The sequence below is a fragment of the Papilio polytes genome, unplaced genomic scaffold (genome assembly GCF_000836215.1).
Source record: "Papilio polytes unplaced genomic scaffold, Ppol_1.0 DF823823.1, whole genome shotgun sequence".
NCBI lineage: Eukaryota > Metazoa > Arthropoda > Insecta > Lepidoptera > Papilionidae > Papilio > Papilio polytes.
The window spans coordinates 401,098-419,787 of NW_013525381.1; the positions used below are offsets into that span (position 1 = coordinate 401,098).

An 18,690-nucleotide genomic window follows, 5' to 3' on the forward strand; every position below is an offset into this window, starting at 1 on the left:
AGCTTGCGGAATACCGCGCCGCCGTACTTGCGCGACACTGTCGTATACATAATATATTTTACAGCGCCCGTTCACCTTTGACTAAAGTATCGCACAACTGTTTTATCGCACTATGATTCCTATGAGCGTTATATGGAGCGCACACTGATTTTAGTTGTGCAAGTAAATAATGCTGCGAAACAATCGACAATCGCACAACAGGTTTACGATAGTTTAGTCAAAGGTGTGCGCCCGCTCTAATAACTTGTACATTAAATTATACCTCACACGCTAGACAATTTCTTATCAATATATTTTTTTTTAGATTCACTGAATGTCTCAAAGAGACAGTGTACTCGGGGAAAGGTTTGTCAAACTTTGTTAACTGGCTTTAAACCTAACTTACTTTCTATGTTACTGTATAAATAAATACATATTTCCGATGTGTTTTAAGTGCTCCAAATTTTACCTGTCTTTAACCAAACCTGTACAAATATCTGTAGCGTTTGAACACGACAATCTTAAAAATACTTATTGAGTAAAGTTATAGGGTATCTAACTTCACGCTTTAGTTTACAGGAGCAGTCTACAGCAGTGTTTTTAAAATAATACTAACGAAGGATTTAACTTACAGTTTTGTTTGTCTTCCTCTCCTTTTGCCATGAGTCTATCTATCTGCGCTACATACAACTGCATCACTTCCTTCCAATACCTAACAAAGTTAACCATTATATACATTTATTATGACAAGTGAAAAAAATACATTTAAAACGATTTAACAGGTTTTAGCTTGGACTTAAGGGTATCTAATTGTTAAGTTTTAAATTTAATTATGATGTTGAGTGTTATTGTAAATTCTATACTATGTTTCGCAGAGTGATCTCTTAAATTGAAATTTAAAAATAATTGAATAATTAAATGGATATTGAGTATTATATTAACACATTTCAACAATTAATATAATTTATTGTCTATGGATTTCAATGTTTTGCAAACATTTTAATGTTCCAAAATAAATTGATGATTGATATATTTTTTTATAATTTATAACATGGAGGTTTTTTAAGTGATGACCAATAGTGAATCTATTTATGTGCATAGTATGGTTTTGTAAAAAATGAAAAATAAATGTAAAAAATACAATAAACGTACTTGAATTTTAAAGGCAATGTTTATGCATTGCATATGCAAGAAAACAAACTGATTTAAAAATGGATTAAAAAACCGCCATTTAATGTTGGTCCCCTAGACCTAGCGTATATCATCGGCTGGCATATAGATAAACTAGCATTTGCCAGCGACTCCGTCCGTGTGGAATTCAAAAAAAAGAAAACAGGTATCCTATGTGTTCTTCCAGATCATGATCTACATGTATGCCAAATTTCATACAGATCCTGTTTAGACTACAAACTCTAACAAACATCCATCCATCGAAACTTTCGCATTTATAACATTAGTATGAAATATGACATATTACAATTTGTCATTTCTATTCACTCTACATATTTGTTCTTACGGTGAAGGAAAACATCGTGATGCGACATGCACATATCTGTGAAGAAAATTGAAGACATGTGTGAAATCACCTGCAGTGGGCCAGCGTGGTTGAGAGGCTTGGTGACCCCTAACTTGGGGAAGGCCCCTCAGTGGGGACCTACAGGATATTAGTTCAGATAAGGCTTACTTGTGTGAGACGCAGGGCGTGAGGCTGAGCAGGTAGGGGCAGAGCAGGTCGCGGCGCGCGGCGAGCTGCACGGCGCACTGCACGCGGCCGCGCACCACGCACAGCAGCACGCACGACTCCACGTTGCCACACGACAGATGGTACTCCGCTTAAACAATACTAATATTGTAAACTTGCTGTTACTCGAGATTTCCCCCGCGTGGAATTAAAAAAAAGCAAGTAGCCCATGTGTTCTTGTAGATTATATTCTACATCAGTGATTTTTTTTGTTGCGACACATATTTAACGATTTCAAAATTTGTCGGCACACAAAGAAAAAAATTAAAATTATTTACTTACTGCAATACACTTCAGAAATAGTTTATGAGAAAAATATGCAAAAACTGGCGACACACAAAAGTGAAGCGACACATTGGTTAAGAATCACTGTTCTACATCTATACTAAATTTCATCCAGATCTGTTCAGCTGTTAAGGCTACAAACTCTAATAAACATCCATGTAAACTTTCGCATTTAATATTAGTATGATAGCTTATGTTACGGTGAATAACTAAGGCTATGCTTTTATTATTTTTTCAATTTCCCAACTGTCCTCTACAATATACATAAAACGAATTAAGCATTCTATCTTCTAAAAACGAAAATAGCTACAACCCGACCGGGAATATAAAATCCCCTATTGCGAAAAAATACGCAACTAAATTATCTCTACTTAAGGGTAAATTGTTTTACCAAAAATAGTATAAAAGTACTTACATTCCAAATCCAATACTTCATTAACATCATTTGTGCTGCCGAATATTTTAATAAAATCTATATCAAATTCTTTATTATTATATCTTTCTTTGTCTAACTCAGCATTCTCTGGCGAATTAACCTTACTTTCTAAATATTCAGATTTTTCTTTATTCAATGTGTCAATATTAATTTCAATTTTATTTTCAACCTCTGAATTCTTTTTTATATAATTTTCTAACATTTTCTTAGCGCCCGCTAAAAGAGACTTGCCCATTTGTTTTTGCATAATTGGTAAAAGGAATTTCTTTGATGTCTTTACTTTATCTTCCTGAGCCACAGCGAGACTATCGTTTATTTCATTTTTTATATCCTCCGCTTTCTTTGTTTCTTGCTTGTGTTTCTTTTTATCTTTTTTCGTAACACCAACTTCTTCTTCTGAAAGACGCAAATTTACAATAGATAAGTGTTATTTATAGTATTTTTGACCGACTTCCCAAAAGGAGGTACTCAATTTGTCTGCATGTTTTTTTGTGTGTTACGGCATAACTCCGCCGCTACTGGATCAATTTTAATACCCTCACTAAAATACTTTTTGAATATATATTCAATTGATTTACTTTATTTTTATCCATTTTTTTGTACTTTTTAATATGTTACAATCATTTTAGAATTAACAATGCTTGGAGATTTATTTATTTATTTATTACTTGTGCACAATTATAGTAAAGTAAGTAATAAATATATTATGCTAACTTTAGCCAGCGACTGCGACCGCGTATAATTAAAACAACAAGAACTCAAGTAAGTTGGCATGTTCTTCTAGACTATCCTTTACAACTATACCAAGTTTCATCTAAATCCGCTTAGCTGTTTAGGCTACAAACTCTAACAAACATCCATCCATCCATCCACCTAAACTTTGCTATCTATACTATTGCTGTAAATCATTTTTGAAACAGGCCATTGCCTGTTTTAAAAAAAATCACCATTAATTAGCTTATCAGTAAGTAACATAGGCTATTTTTTATTTAAATTCTCGTTAATTTTACGCGAACGAAGTCGCAAGCAGCAGCTAGTAGTTAATAATTAGCGATGAACCTTGGTATTTATCAGGAGGGTAGTCCGTGTACGTCCAGAGTCGCAGCGCGCAGTCCGCGCCGCCGGAGAGCAGGCGCGCGGGCGGCTGCGGGCGCGCGCTCCACGCCGCGCACACCGCGTACTGCGCGTGCGCCCGGCTCACGCACACGCACGCGCCCGCACACACATCCCACACCTACATTCATAATAATCATATTATAAAGAAGACACTTTTTTTCCCTTCTATATTACAGTTGTATTTATTACAGACTAGCTTTCGCCCGCGACTCCGTTCGCGTGGAATAAAAAAAGGTATGTGTTCTTCCAGACTATCCTCTGCATCCATACCAAATTTCATCGAAATCCGTTCAGCCGTTTAGGCTACAAACTTCATTAAACATCCATCCATCCATCCATCTAAATTTACGCATTTATAATATTAATATGATTATTAATGTCAGTCTATTATTCGTATTAATGTTACCCAAAGTTTAACACAAGTTAATTTATTTTAAATTCGTATATCCTATAAACATGTGGTACATTGTGGTACATTGTGGTACATTGTGGTACATTGTCTGTAACAAGACAGAGTAATAATTACCCGTATGGTGCAGTCCTGCGAGGTGGAAGCCAGCAGCTGGTCTCGGTGCGGGCTCCAAGCCAGCTGCAGCACGGAGTTCTTGTGGCCAGTCAGCACTCGCCACACCTGCAACTGCTTACTACCGTCTGAAAACATACCAAAATCGCAATTCAACTACAAAACAAACATTTACTTTTTTTTCTAAACTATTGGATTGCTTTTAATCTTGTAAATAATTGCGACCATATGGCAGTGATTGTGCATCAAACAAAAAAAAGAATCACAAAGATTGGGTCATTAATTGCAACATCGATGTACGTACAAAAGAAAATCTATAAAATTGAGAACCTTTAAGTCGATTAAAAAGTAACGCACGGAAAATATTAAAAAAAAAAACAAAACATTTACTACAATTTCATAATTAAAGAAAAAATTAAACAATTTATACAAAATAGTTTACATATTTGTAATTGAATAAATCTCTTTAAAAAAGGTGTATTTTTCTTGTAAATACCTTCTTTATCTCCATATTCAAGGATAGAGATACTGTGCAGTTTGTCGAGAGACGAGACAGCGATGAGATTTTTGTATGGAGATTCCTCATTCCCTTCAGTTGTATGTTCCGGATGCCACTCCACGTTGTATATCGATTTACTGGAAAATTAATACATAACATTAACATAAGAATTTATATTTAACTAGAGATTTGTTACCATAATTTACTATTGGAAAAAAAAATCATTAATAATTGAAAAAAAAAAAACAAAAAGTAATTTAGATAAATAGCTAAACATTATCCTTTCAATTTCGATACAAAAAAATAATTACAAGAAACAAAATACTGTGTTCATTTAATTTAATTAAATGGCAATCAGTGATATACAAAATATTATAAAAACATCCGTTAAATAAAAAACCGGGTATAATATAAAGCGCGGTTCACACTTGAATAGTACAGTTAGACAGTCGCGAACGCATGGATTGTATCTACTGGCACCAGTTAAGTTTCCCGATAAGCCAGGTGAAGACCATTCCAGTTATTGAAACCTGATCAACTGTAATACATGTTAACCGGGCACAGTTATACCCAGTCCAGTTATTAAGCATTACTGGCCAACTGTGAACAACTATGAACGAGGTATAATTATAATAAACTTGTATTAATAAGATATCAGCTATCTCACGTGTATAGGTAGTTAACAGCCAGTGCGGTGCAGTGCGGGGCGGCTGTAGTGACGGCCACCGCGCCCTCAGCTGCCCACCGCCAGCAGCGCGCCGCGCGCGCGCACGCAGCTCACCGCCCACTGCACGCCCTCCACACACACCTTTACACTCACCGGCGCTGAAATAAATACCAAAACATATTAAAACTTTGAACCGCAAACTGTCAACAAATTTCGAATCAATGACGGCTTACGGTCGCCATTTAAAAAATAAAATAAAATAAAACGCTATTTATTGACCAAAAAAATTTAAAAGAACACAACTTACAAATCATGTTATTGAAAAAAAAAATAAAGATAAAAATTCTTGACCAAAAGGAGATGGCTCAGCTGATGCGGCCTCCAGCTTGTCACTGAAGGCTGCGATAGTCAGCCTAAATCGGATTGTCAATTCTTATAATAATAATTTTAATTTTAAAATATATACTAGTACGAATAGCCTTAAAAAAAGAGACGATTTAGCCTGTTTATAGATTTATTTTATTATTACAGTTACTACGTGGTAAAGTTGTGAATGGCGCGTACACTCAAAATTTGAATATTCTGAATTTTATTGTGTCATTTTTTTCTTGTGCTTTTACCCCAATAAATAAAAAAAACTAGCTTTCACACGCGACTCCGTCCGCGTGAGAGTAAAAAAACAAAAGTGAGCATATGTGTTCTTCCAGACTATCTTCTACATCTATGCCAAATTTCATCAATATCCATTCAGCTGTTTAGGCTACAAACTCTAACAAACATCAATCCAATTACAATATTAGGTAAGTATGATAGTATGATAACAGGACAATAGTAATATTTACTTACGTTGATCAGGTTTACTAGTGTTATATAGGACCAGCTCCCCGTTGGCAGCGGCCAGCAGCTGGTCGCGCTCGGCCCAGCACAGCGAGTACACGCCGCCGCTCAGCGCCGGCTGCAGCGCGCGCGCGGGACGGTCCGTCCTACCATTCGCATCGATTAAACCCACCTGGTAAATAACAGTGAAATTAAAAAAAAAGCAAGAGAAATGTACACTATACTAAGTTATACGCCAATGAAGAATTTAGAAATTACTAGTTAAAAGTTACACTATATTTTACCCTTTATCAGTCTGAATAAGGAAATATTTTTTTTTAATAAAAATAAAAGAATGTTTCTCACTGCAGAATTAAAAAAAAAGAGTTTGTAAAAAATCTACTGACATTAATATGACGTTAAAATTGAAAGCGTGTTAATTTAGTAAAGATAAAAACGAAGTTCTTCAAGTATTAGATACCCTAGCTTCAGCAGTTCCAAAGGCCAATAGATTCTCCTTAGTAGGATGCCAGGCCACTGTTAGCACTTTTCCCTGAACATTCTGCCAGTACGTGGCGACGCCGCCCATTGACAGCTTCGTTTCTTCCTCTGCCACATCCAGCTCTATCACTCTGACAGCGCCGTCTCCGGAGCTCACTGCCACTCTGTATGTGTTTGTAATTTTCCACTTTCAATACATTCATTTATATTGTTAAGAAATCGGCACAACACTAGGTCATTGACATGCATGTCCCATCCCTACAACATCTGTCAATGTCATTCAGAAGTATTGGGAATAGCGCGCCGTTCAGGCTTGATTAGAGTATTGAAGTTATTATGTTGTCAGAATGATATTAATGTCTAAAAATATGGACATCTCTCTCATTCTCTTTAAAAAAAGATAACTAAATGTTTTTTCCATAGATGTTACAGATATTGAACTGGAAATTATCACATTACAGTTAAATTCTTGTACAGTAAAGAACTTTAACATATTTAATATGAGAAGCCTTGGGAATCACAAAGAAATATCAAAATATAATTTTGACATTTCTTACTATTAGAATTCCCCACAAGTTCGAATGGCAAAATTAAACAAAAACTTCATATTTAGGACATAAATAAACTCTTACTTTCTCACATCATAAGGACATGACTGCACATTGTACAGGAAACCTCCACAGGTTGCATGAGTGTATACAACCTCCTTGGCACCGAGGGAATATCTGATGACATTACGATCCTGAGCAGTTGTCCACACACTCCACTTCTCTGATTCCTCAGTGCACTCGGGTGTTTGAACCCGTGGTGCATCAGACACAATAGAAAATAACCCACGTCTATGTTGTGAATGGACTAATTTGTATAAAAATTTATTTTTCCTGCAAAAGTGAACTATTTGTAAATACAAAAACAGTTTACGGAATTTAGAGACATTTTGTTTAAGAAGTTCATGCATTTTTATTAATTACAAGTTGAGCAATTTGATTAAAGACCACTTAACTTAAAGTACATATATAAAAATGTTTATTACCCATCCATTTCCAATGGATTACACTGTAATAATTGACTCCTGCCATCAGCAATTAACAACATGTCAGGCTTGCACCACAACAATGTAGTGCATTGATGTATTTTTATATTCTTCTGGTTCTTATTAGTAGAGATAGGAGCAATACAACTACTTATTAACTTCCCACTGTTGGCCCAAATTCTCACACATCTGGAAAAAAATACCTTATAATTTAAATAAGATAACAATGATTACATTTTTGTGACCTGTGCATTAAATAGCTGAATACATTTTAATGGAATAATAGTAATGCTAAGGTCACTAGCAAAAGACTGGACAGCTAATAACATGAAAAGGGTCAGATTGTTAAAATATTTTAATTTTCTAAGGGATAGGGGAGGTAGATCCCCTCCTCTCCCTAATAACATTTACCCAATTAGGTTTACAAGTTAAAATTCTTACTTAAACTTGCTTTATGAAGTAAAATTAACTACTTTTTACAATCTAAAATAACAATATGTCACTCACCCATTTTTTCCTAAGCTGGAAACAAGATGTTTGTGTGGATGAAGAACTGTTTCAGTAGACTCAAATTCCTTTCCATTATCACTGTTAGTATCACCAGAACTATCTGCTTCTTTATCAACGGCCACATTTTCTAAAGCATCGACCAGACTTTCTATACTAGCTTCAGGTTGATTCTTTCTTTTTAAAATTTCCTCAGTTAACTTCTTACATTCATCTAAATAACTAACTTCTGTCTTTACTTCTTCTTTTATCTTGACTAGTATATCTTCTGGTTCATATTTTTTAGGTCCGAAAGCATCTGTCTCATAATCTTTGTACATATCAAACAGGTCATCCTCCTGAACAATTGATTCATCAAAACTATCTTCGGGCAATGTCTTAGATACACCAGAATTATTCATATTTCGTTCAGAAGTTTCAGCTTCTTGTCTTATTTTATGCATTCTTTCATTAGCACTTACTTTCTTGTCAATATCAAGTGTTTGTTTTACACAAACTTCAAACTGTGGACACCAACTTACACTGACAATTTCATCATCTTGCCCTCGAACTTTGTACAGTACCTTCCCTGGACCTGTAAATAGCATATTCATATTTACTATTTGAAAATGTAGCCTACATTCAAAGTTTCATTTTTGATTAATAATAATTGAATGAACTTTGAAACATCATGTGGTGTTCATTTATTGTTACTCATACTAATATTATAAGTTTTATTTTTTAATACAAGTCATGTAAAATATATTATAGAAAAAATAAGAAATAAAGATATATGAGAACATTATAAATACAAAAGTTTAGATAAATGGATGGATTTGTTAGAGTTTGTAGTAGAGTTTGTTTGTTTGTGTAGCTTAAACAGATCTCAATGAAATTTGGTATAGATGTAGAGGATAGTCTGGAAGAACACATAGCCTGCTTACTTTTTTTTTAATTACATGCGGACGGAGTTGCGGGCATAAGCTAGTGGGTCTCTAACATGACTGTTAATTTTTAGTTAGCTAGAGTTAAAAACATCAATATACACAGATTAATATAAAGCTATATCACATTTTTTTTTAAATCTCAGTACAATTATACAATTTGTAGAATAAAGTAGTAATTACCAGTTAAATCCACCACAAAAATAACTCCTTGCTTTGTGCCAATGGCCACATTCAAAGGAACATGGGGAGAACAAGACATACTTGATGGTCGGAAGATTTTCAGGAAATTACGATAGGTTTTAATCACATTAGAGTTAAGATCCCATTTGACAACATGTCCTAATGACCCGACAGTTACTGCATATGTTTCATTACTGTATCCCACACCTACCACTTCCTGAAAAGATAACAAATTCAAAATAATCACTATTCTTACTGATAATCATTTTAAAAGGTAGCAATTCTATGATAAGCACCTCTTTTTCATTACTGTGCACAGAATGACTGTGGGTAGTTCTTAGTTTATATTTGTTATCTGCTTGTTCTAAAACCCAACATTTCACACAGCCATCAGCACTACCGCTTATAAATGCTCTTTTTTCGGGCCATTCTGGAGATATATCCACACTGACGACTCTGTAAAAAAACATATCATGTTAATGTGAAGAAGGTGTGCATTTGCAATGTTGGAAAGGAAGTAGTATTACTTTTCGAGGTGGGCTTTATGTAAAATATGAGCCCTATAAACATCTCCTTTAACGATGCTTACTGAATCTGGAATCGGTTCTAATACACACAAAGACTTCTGCGGACCACCATAAACGAACCAACGGTCTTTGCTTAAAGTCAACACTGTGTTTTGAAACCAGTTGGGAGATGGAAATAATACGGTTTCTTCCATGTTTATGTAAAAATACCAAAGGAACAACTATTAAATCGCAGGTAAATTAAATACCGGCCGGTAAGACTTTGAAAGTTAGATTTGGAAACGTCAGTTTTTGACATTCGAAGAAATGTAAAAAATGTGCCAAAATGTGTAGATAATATTATTACAAATTACAAAATGTATAGATTATGTTTATTGAATATAATTGATTGAAATTAAATAAAAATAAAAAATCTCTTGAAAATGCGAGTTTTTAACGTTCAACCTACACACAATTTTTTTTGCGATGAATTTCCGCGTATTAAAATTATAGGTTCATGCAACATAAGTAACTGACAAGTATTTACAATTCATCGCCGTAATATTTTAACGGTTTCAAAAGGAAAAACTTATAGATTTAAGTAATTAGTTTTAATTTATCCATTTACGTTACTAGATTTTGAAATATGACGTTTTCCACCACTGCATATATTTGGTACTTTTAATTTAAGTAGTCTGTTTTTGAATTCTATGTCTATGAAAGTTTTTTTTTTTACTGTGGACCAAGTTGGCTATGGTTCGTTGTCAATTCAATGCCATTTTGCCATTGAAAGTAAACAAGACTGCTGAAATTTTCTAGAATAATTCGGAATAGTAATTGTAATTTTTTTGAATTAAATCGTTACAAGTGGTAGTTGTGATTCCATGGTGATATAAGTGATTATTTAAGTTATAAAAGAATAACAAGTACAATCATGGCTCATTACAAAGGGGCTGCATCAGAAGCTGGCAGAGCCATGCATCTGATGAAAAAAAGAGAGAAAGCGCAGCAAGAGATAGAGCTTCGCAAGAAGAAGATAGAAGAAGACTTAAAAATTGATAATATTGAGAATAAGTTTGCAACACACTATGATGCAGTAGAGCAGCAATTAAAGAGTTCCACTATTGGTCTTGTTACTTTGGATGAGATGAAAGCTAAACAGGAACATATAGTTCGAGAAAGAGAAAAAAAACTGGCACAAAAGAAAGCAGAGAAAGAAAAGGAAAGACAAAAAGAAATTGAAGCCAAACAAGCTCAGAAAAATAAGCAAAAACGGCAGGTAAATATGAATGTTTATAGTGAATACAAACTGATAATTGTAAAGCTTGGTACTATGCTGTAGTTTATATTATTTTTCTTACTTTCTCTGCAACACTGTACAACATTAAATAGATTAATAAATTATTACTTAAGTCCCACTATCACCCACCAGTAACATAAAGCTTCTGTCTGAGTTTTAACTAATGTTTTTTCCACAGATACAAGCACTATCATTTGATTTAGATGAGGATGAAGATGAAGAGGAAGAGGAAGATGTCAAACCAGAAAAGGATTGGCGGGAACAAGAGGAAGTGGTATGATTTACAAATTAGAATGTAAAAAAATAATAATTTTTCTTACAAATAGTATAGGACATTTAAAATATTTATTCACATGAATTTTGTGAATTACTAAAGTATTTTCAAAACAGACAAGGTTTCAAAAAAACCCTGTTATAAAAAACCAACATTAAAATGTTAATTTCATCGTATTATTACTTTTACCCTGATTTTATTTTACTGTATGATCCTTTTTAGCAAATTTTACCATTCATGTTGGTAATGACTGCTTGAAAACACATACTTAATTTTTTTAAACATCTTGATAACAAAATGGAAACTTTAATTTTATTCCACTCAAAACATTTATCTTGCTTACAAATGTAAGCATGTAAATGTTCTACACTTGCACAAAAAAAGTGTTCTTATGTCATTTTACAGCCACTAAAAAAGATCCGCAAAAATCCCGATGTTGATACATCCTTCTTACCGGACAGAGAGAGGGAAGAAGCTGACCTGAAGTTACGAGAAGAGTTGAGATTGGAGTGGGTCATGACGCAGGCAAGTCTTAAAGATGAACCCATCACTGTTACCTTCAGCTACTGGGATGGATCTGGACATAGGAAGAATGTTACACTTAAGAAAGGTAACCATTAATATTTTTATTTAAAAAGAACAAGTCACCTCTGTGATCATTGAAGAGAAAACACAAAGTAAGGCAACTTAGCAACAGTCAAATTAGTATTTACCTTAGTAAACTTAGGGCCTGTCCTACTAAATTGTAAATTGTCTGATAACAATCCAATTTGCAAAAATATGTCATGGAAATATTAAATTTTGTTCCCTTATCAGACAGTGACATCATATTTAAGCTATCTGAGCCTATCAGCCAGTGGTGGGATAGACCCTTAGTATAAAATTAGTGGTATGTTTAGATCATATTTAACATCTCTACTAAAACTAGAAGATTGTAACTAATGTAATTCTAGTACTTTTCAGGCAATTCAATATACCAGTTTCTCCAAAGATGCCTTGACACATTGAGACCTGAATTCAGTGAATTAAAGACTGTTTCCGCTGATCAGTTGATGTATGTAAAGGAAGATCTTATTCTACCCCATCATTATACATTTTACGACTTCATAGTTACCAAGGTATGTTTAAGAAAATGTATTACTATAGTTTCCAAAGTGAAAATCATATTTGTTATCATTGACAGATTTTACATACTAGCATGTACTGACAGTTGCATGCCAGTTGGTGACCATAAATTTTGTTAAAAGTGTTTATTTAAGGATATTTTGATTAAAATAATTGTCTTAAATTTATGTTAAGTTTAAATTAAATTTTAAATTGGTGAAATCCAATATACAACAGTTGGTTACATACAAAATATTTACATTGTAAACATATAAAATGATTGTAATTTATCATTGCCATACTTTTCCAGGCCCGAGGCAAAAGTGGTCCTTTATTCCAGTTTGATGCATCAGATGATATTAGATTGGTAAATGACGCGACACAAGAAAAACAGGATTCTCACGCTGGAAAAGTTCTTTTGAGGTAAGTTCATGTATCTTTAAATATATGTTGTATTCTACCTTTAATTCATTTATAAGGAGAGAAATCATACATGATAGCAAGAGTTGGAGAGAAGTAAAAATAATAATAACTACACAAACATTTTATTTTCAATATTAACAAATATTTATTATTAAATTATTCCTTTAATAAGCTCTTATTGTTCTCTCATAAGCACATATGAGGCAACATTCATACCAAAAAACAGTAAAAGGAACATGAAATGCTAAGCAACTTAACACAAGTTATGTAATAGTTAAGTTGACCTCTGTGCTTCAAGTACAAGAAATTTATTGTGAATGAATTACTTAAACAAAAATTACTAACTATATATTTGATCATATCTTTATAATTTATCTTAACATTTTTGAAATAATCATGACCTACTTGAATATGTAGTTTATAACTTAACCTTGCAATTTTTTGCATACAATCCAATATACACTGTTTTAATATATTTTTTTAGGTCCTGGTATGAAAGGAACAAACACATATTCCCTGCATCGAGATGGGAACCATATGATCCAACAAAAACTTACTCTAAGTATACAATTAAAGGAAAATGATTGTCATTTAAAATATATGTTTAATAACTTTTATGAAGCAATCTGACCCTTAAGTTTATGTAAACTATGCAATAAATAGTCAATAAATATTTAAGTCACATTTGGTATTTTATGCAAATCTGTAATTCCCAACTAACTCTTACAATAAAATAAAGTTTTCATATATTTTAAAATTATTTACACTATAAATAAATGGAAATAATATTGCTTCATTACCAAATTTGTACAGAAATTAAACATTTGCAGGACTTATTGAATAGTTGGCAAGTTGTTTAAAAAATATTCAAATTTCGAAAAATATTTTTAAATCCTATTTTTATTAAACCTTATTACAAGTAATTTAACACACAACATAGCTTTCAAGTTCTCGCCACCATTTCTTTTCTAGCTTATCCAAGAACTTCTGTTTACTCTTTGTGTTTTCCACTTCTGGTGAGATAGGCGGAGCATGCCTTTGGAAATGAATGATGGCAGCTAAGAGATTCCAAATAGTGAACTCTGGCCAAAGAACATCAGTAAAGTACAACACTGTCCTGGAAACCTAACAACAAAAATCCCATAAGTAACTTAATTTTTGGTCATACTATAAGAACTCATATTGTTAATTAATTCTTAAAACAACTTAAAGACGATAATACCTTATTTTAAGAAAAAGGTCAATATGTAGTATGATGAACTACATGTAGAGTATTTACATGATGGTCCTAAGGAGCCAAGCTAAGTGTATCATTATTATAACTCACCTGTTATGTTTTTATTCTTTTTTTTTAAAGATTTCCTGACATATAATAAATGTACATAATTTATTACCTGCCATAACATAAAGTCGGACAATCTGACTTCACCAGATGTCCTCACCAACAGTTCAGCTTCACCTAAATCCAGAGTTTGTGATACAAGATTCTCATCAATATCTTCAGGTGACAAATCTTTGTTTTGAATGCCATCAATTATATGTGATGCACCTCGACTAATTTCATCTCGACCTACAGATATGTAATAGGAAAATGTAAGTCCAAACTAACTTTAAATTACATTGGGAAGGATATTCATAAAATGATATAAACACTATTCAATGGAGGTCTTCTATGAAATTAGTACTACCATAGATCATAATAAAATTTACTGTTGTACTATTAGCTTCCAGTTATTTCATTGTACATTATTTAAATAAATAAACAAACTTTTATTGAAATTACAATTTACAAATAAAGTTAATAAGTGCATGGGCTAATACAAAAGAGCTTCGACCAACATCTTAAGAAGCTCTCACTAGACAGTTGGATTAAGAGCCTGATTTAAAAGGTAGTTCTTTTAGAAACCGCATGCACTGTGAGGAGGTTCCTGTCTGAGTAGCTCTGACCACTGGTTGCTTGAGTCATGGGATTCCACAGCCGGTGGTGCTCTATTTTTTATATAACATGTTTTACATTCATTTTTATATTTATATAAATCACATAATATATTATGTAGTAAATAAGCAAATAAGGATATATGAAATAATAACAATTAAACATACCTGTATATGCATAAGCAATATTAAGCTGCAATATATTGTTGTTTTTTGTGGCTAGCATTGCTTTAGCAACAAGGGACTGTAAGTCCTCCGGTAGCATGGACAAGCGGCCAGCTACATGTATCCGAACACCCCATTCATTTATTAATTCACTGTAAATAAAAGCTTTTCAGTAGTTTGTAATTAGCGTACAGGGATGACTAAATCAAATAATTAACCATTTAACATCAACTCAATGTTCAAACTTGTATTGAAATTTTTTAGGATTCATGATATTTTTTTTTATTTCTAACTGGTATTGCTTGAAATTGTTATTGTAATTGATTATGTAAATGATGTAAATTACACAAATAGTTAACAAAAAACAAGCAGTCGATTCAGGGTATTAAAATATACTAACATTTCATCTAAAAGTCTTTTAAATTTATCCCGAGCCAAGTCCATAAGCGCTGCAACCTCCTCTTCACTTCTTTTAAAATTTTCTATACTGAATGCATACACTGTGACTTCAGGGACACCCAAATCAAGGCACCACTGTAAATATTTGTACTGTTAACCTTTTATTTATTTCAAATGTTTGTAAATACATTTTGCCAACTGACCTTTAATGTTTCTGAAAGTTTATCAAAACCTTTATGATGTCCAACGCTACTTTGAACACTTTTCTTTTTAGCAAATCGACGGTTTCCATCCATAATAAATGCTATGTGTTGTGGAATTCTGCCGCTTTTAACGACTTTAATACAGAACAGTTGAAAAAAAGAAACACAATTTTCTTTAACCCACGACATATTTTCTGATAATTTATAGTGAAAATAAGAATTTAATTAATCGGCGATAAGACTACGGCTGATTAAAACGAACTGAAACTGAGGCGTACTAATAAAACACTGAAGAAAATAATTACAAGTTTCCGTTAATGAATAAGTAGTCTCCAGTTTGACAAGAATCAAGAATCTTTGGCACTCAAAACGTCAATGTCAACTTGACAGCAATCGTAATCAAAATGGCAAAATAAAAATCAGGTAAGCACAAACTACAATGGCTTATAGCCTATCCAGTAAAACAAGAGATCTGTGGAGTGAACGAATAGAAAAACACGAAAAGGATAAGTAATTATACTCAAACAAGTGTATCTGTAAAACGTAGACCGATAATTTCATTATATTTGATGTAAAACGTACATGAGCATACCAAAATGCATAAAATAAAAAACGAATGCAGTTGATGTAGTGGTGAGGAGTCAAGGTAATAATTGAAATACAATTAAAGATAGGTATTATACATAACATATATATAACAGTTTTTAAGTCGGAATAATGCATAAGTCGTTATGTCCAAGCAACGACTTAATCATTTACACAGACCAGAGCATAACAGCTTAACAGGTACAGGATAAGTAGGATCCTGTAAAAATGAAGGCGCTATTTAATTTGATACCGGGTCAGATACTCTCGTCGATCTATGCGAATGCATTCTCTTGTTTTTCGTTCATCTTTTTTCGTTCATTCTTTACAACAGTTTGGATGGTTTGGCAGGTTGGCAGCGGAAAACACGAATAAAGTCACGAAAATTGTCAATGCCAAGTTAGTTTGAAAGTGTCCAATTTGTATAAGATTTCAGTTTTGATATCTTCTGCAGAGTTCACTTCTGCTTAGGTTATTTTCTAATTGGAAACGTTATAAACTTCTGTGGCGATATTAACATGTATAGACTAAAATTAACAGCCCTGGGACATCCAAACCCTAAAAGCTTTAACTGTGAAGGTAAATTATATTTCATAAGTTATCCTGCTTGCCGGTGCAACATAATTATGACGAATCTCCTGTTTTAGACGTCAAAGAATATAGGAGCGTAGTTCTTTGGCTTGAAGACCAAAAAATCAGACATTATAAAATCGAAGATAGAGATGGTCTAAGGAATATCGACTCTGAAAATTGGCAGAATGCGTATGATTTATATCAAAAAGACTTAGTGAGCCCTGTTGCTAATGGGACACCAAATGAACAATTGAATTGGCTTTTATCCTATGCTGTAAGATTGGAATTTGCTGATAATGGTATGTAAACTAAAGCTATTTTTATTTTATTTTTGACTACCAAGTCAGAAGTGGCTATGGTTTATTTTATATACAGTTGATTTGGACGATTTATTAAAACCATTTAATTTTCAAATCTACAAAGAGTGATGAGCTGAGAATCATTTTTCTTATGTGATTGTTGCACAATATTTTGTCAATTATGTATAATTGTATCATCATGGACTTATTGAAATAAAAACTTCAATTTTCACAATGCTGCATACAAATTTTATTATTATTATTTCTGCTGTGTTATGTACATGTTGGATTCATCTATCATTTGAGATATTTTATTTTATCCACCTTGCATAAATCCATCACTTGGACCAATTACTTTTAGGTGAAAACAAACACTATCAATATAATAGAAAATTACAGGTTTCTTTTATTTTTCCAGTTACTAAATATAAGGCAGTAAAAACTGAAGAACCTAAAATGGTAACACCTAATGTTGTATCAATAAACCCTCTTGATAATCTCAATTGTAAGTATTCATTGATACTAATGTTACTATTTCTTACAATGTTACACATTTTAAAGCATAGTAGGTTCATTTTCATCATTCAAGATGTTTTAATTGAAAAACATTTTTCGTCATTACATCATTGAGTTGGAAAAGATTTATAAAATAAAAAATTGAAACTTTTATTATTATCCACAACTTACATATGAAATTAGTTTGTAGTGATAACAATTTTATATTTTTTACAGTTTCTTGTCCAGCATTTGTTACCGGAGTGGAGAGAGTTTGTGCATTGAGCGGCATTGGACCTCATCCTGATCCTAAATTTAGAATTGCAGCTTTAGCTAAAGTATTAAAAACGTCACCCCATCCTGATTATCCTAATACTGAGGTTAGCATTATCAAACAACCAAAAGATGTTCTTGAACTCTTGTTCATTCAGAACCTTAGAGACTTACAGACAAATATAAATGAAGCTCTAGTCGCTGTACAAAGTGTGACCGCAGATCCACGTACTGATACCAAATTAGGTAAAGTTGGTAGATAACCTTACGACCATACATATAAAACCGCAATGTGCATTAAAATCTCAGAAATGTTTACTAAAATAGCAACAATAGCTCGTTTTCATTCTTGTATATGAAATTAAATATATTATGTAACAACTTTTGTTTTATTTTAACACATACATGTCAATAATGGATAAGAATTACCTAAAATTTTATATTATAGTATTTCTTGAAATCAGTGAGGGATGGATAAAAACTGATGATATACAAATATGATGTCATCAAACTTACTTATTGTGAAATATCTGTTTGATAGTAAGGGCCTGTCCCACCAAATTGTGAATTATCAGATACTAATCCAATATGTGAAATATGTGATGGAAATATTGGATTGTTCCCTTATCTGACAGTGGCATCATTTTTAAGTTATCTGAGCCTGTATCAGCCAGTGATGGGACAAGCCTTTAGAAAATGGTCCTAATGTTAGTACAGTGGATCAACTTTTATTACTTCCTTTATGTAGATATGTTAATAAATTTAAATAAAAAATTAAGTAAAAGTACTTATTCTTTATTCAAAACATTTTTAACTAATAAAATTAAATGAACTAGAACAAAGTTCTGTACACATAGCAAATATATCACTAAACTAAAGAATTAGTATGCAAGTATGCATACATTTTACATAATCAATGCATACCTCCTCCTTTCTCTAACATCTGT

At 32.8% G+C, this 18,690-nt stretch overlaps 5 protein-coding genes across 5 annotated transcripts in view; 2 read left to right on the top strand and 3 right to left on the bottom strand.

The window, feature by feature from the left end:
- Nucleotides 1–7,521, bottom strand: part of LOC106103320 (gem-associated protein 5-like) — a 9,097-nt gene extending 1,576 nt beyond the window's left edge. The window contains exons 1-11 of the mRNA XM_013283056.1: nucleotides 7,196–7,521; nucleotides 6,544–6,727; nucleotides 6,093–6,255; nucleotides 5,247–5,355; nucleotides 4,577–4,716; nucleotides 4,084–4,208; nucleotides 3,501–3,675; nucleotides 2,421–2,837; nucleotides 1,664–1,811; nucleotides 612–691; nucleotides 3–37 (exon numbers count right to left, since the gene is read on the bottom strand). Of these exons, the coding sequence (XP_013138510.1) occupies nucleotides 3–37; nucleotides 612–691; nucleotides 1,664–1,811; nucleotides 2,421–2,837; nucleotides 3,501–3,675; nucleotides 4,084–4,208; nucleotides 4,577–4,716; nucleotides 5,247–5,355; nucleotides 6,093–6,255; nucleotides 6,544–6,727; nucleotides 7,196–7,521 (1,902 nt within the window). The remainder of the gene's footprint in view (nucleotides 1–2; nucleotides 38–611; nucleotides 692–1,663; nucleotides 1,812–2,420; nucleotides 2,838–3,500; nucleotides 3,676–4,083; nucleotides 4,209–4,576; nucleotides 4,717–5,246; nucleotides 5,356–6,092; nucleotides 6,256–6,543; nucleotides 6,728–7,195) is intronic.
- A 71-nt stretch (nucleotides 7,522–7,592) lies between these two features.
- Nucleotides 7,593–10,024, bottom strand: LOC106103407. The gene is made up of 5 exons (XM_013283166.1): nucleotides 9,737–10,024; nucleotides 9,506–9,665; nucleotides 9,210–9,426; nucleotides 8,104–8,677; nucleotides 7,593–7,785 (listed from the first exon to the last, which is right to left on the bottom strand). The coding sequence occupies exons 1-5, from the start codon at nucleotides 9,928–9,930 to the stop codon at nucleotides 7,593–7,595; spliced, it is 1,338 nt and encodes a 445-aa protein (XP_013138620.1). The 5' UTR covers nucleotides 9,931–10,024.
- A 468-nt stretch (nucleotides 10,025–10,492) lies between these two features.
- LOC106103413 (protein FAM50 homolog) lies at nucleotides 10,493–13,500 on the top strand. The gene is made up of 6 exons (XM_013283178.1): nucleotides 10,493–10,994; nucleotides 11,194–11,289; nucleotides 11,695–11,899; nucleotides 12,253–12,407; nucleotides 12,704–12,816; nucleotides 13,301–13,500. Exons 1-6 carry the CDS (start codon nucleotides 10,650–10,652, stop codon nucleotides 13,398–13,400), a joined length of 1,014 nt encoding a protein of 337 aa, XP_013138632.1. The 5' UTR covers nucleotides 10,493–10,649; the 3' UTR covers nucleotides 13,401–13,500.
- Nucleotides 13,501–13,688: 188 nt separating this feature from the next.
- LOC106103414 (dehydrodolichyl diphosphate syntase complex subunit DHDDS) lies at nucleotides 13,689–15,869 on the bottom strand. Its single transcript, XM_013283179.1, has 5 exons — nucleotides 15,519–15,869; nucleotides 15,317–15,450; nucleotides 14,920–15,068; nucleotides 14,211–14,386; nucleotides 13,689–13,941 (listed from the first exon to the last, which is right to left on the bottom strand). Exons 1-5 carry the CDS (start codon nucleotides 15,705–15,707, stop codon nucleotides 13,741–13,743), a joined length of 849 nt encoding a protein of 282 aa, XP_013138633.1. The 5' UTR covers nucleotides 15,708–15,869; the 3' UTR covers nucleotides 13,689–13,740.
- Nucleotides 15,870–16,418: 549 nt separating this feature from the next.
- LOC106103351 (UPF0568 protein C14orf166 homolog) lies at nucleotides 16,419–18,124 on the top strand. The gene is made up of 4 exons (XM_013283093.1): nucleotides 16,419–16,682; nucleotides 16,751–16,975; nucleotides 17,394–17,480; nucleotides 17,708–18,124. Exons 1-4 carry the CDS (start codon nucleotides 16,622–16,624, stop codon nucleotides 18,004–18,006), a joined length of 672 nt encoding a protein of 223 aa, XP_013138547.1. The 5' UTR covers nucleotides 16,419–16,621; the 3' UTR covers nucleotides 18,007–18,124.
- The last annotated feature ends 566 nt before the right edge of the window (nucleotides 18,125–18,690 follow it).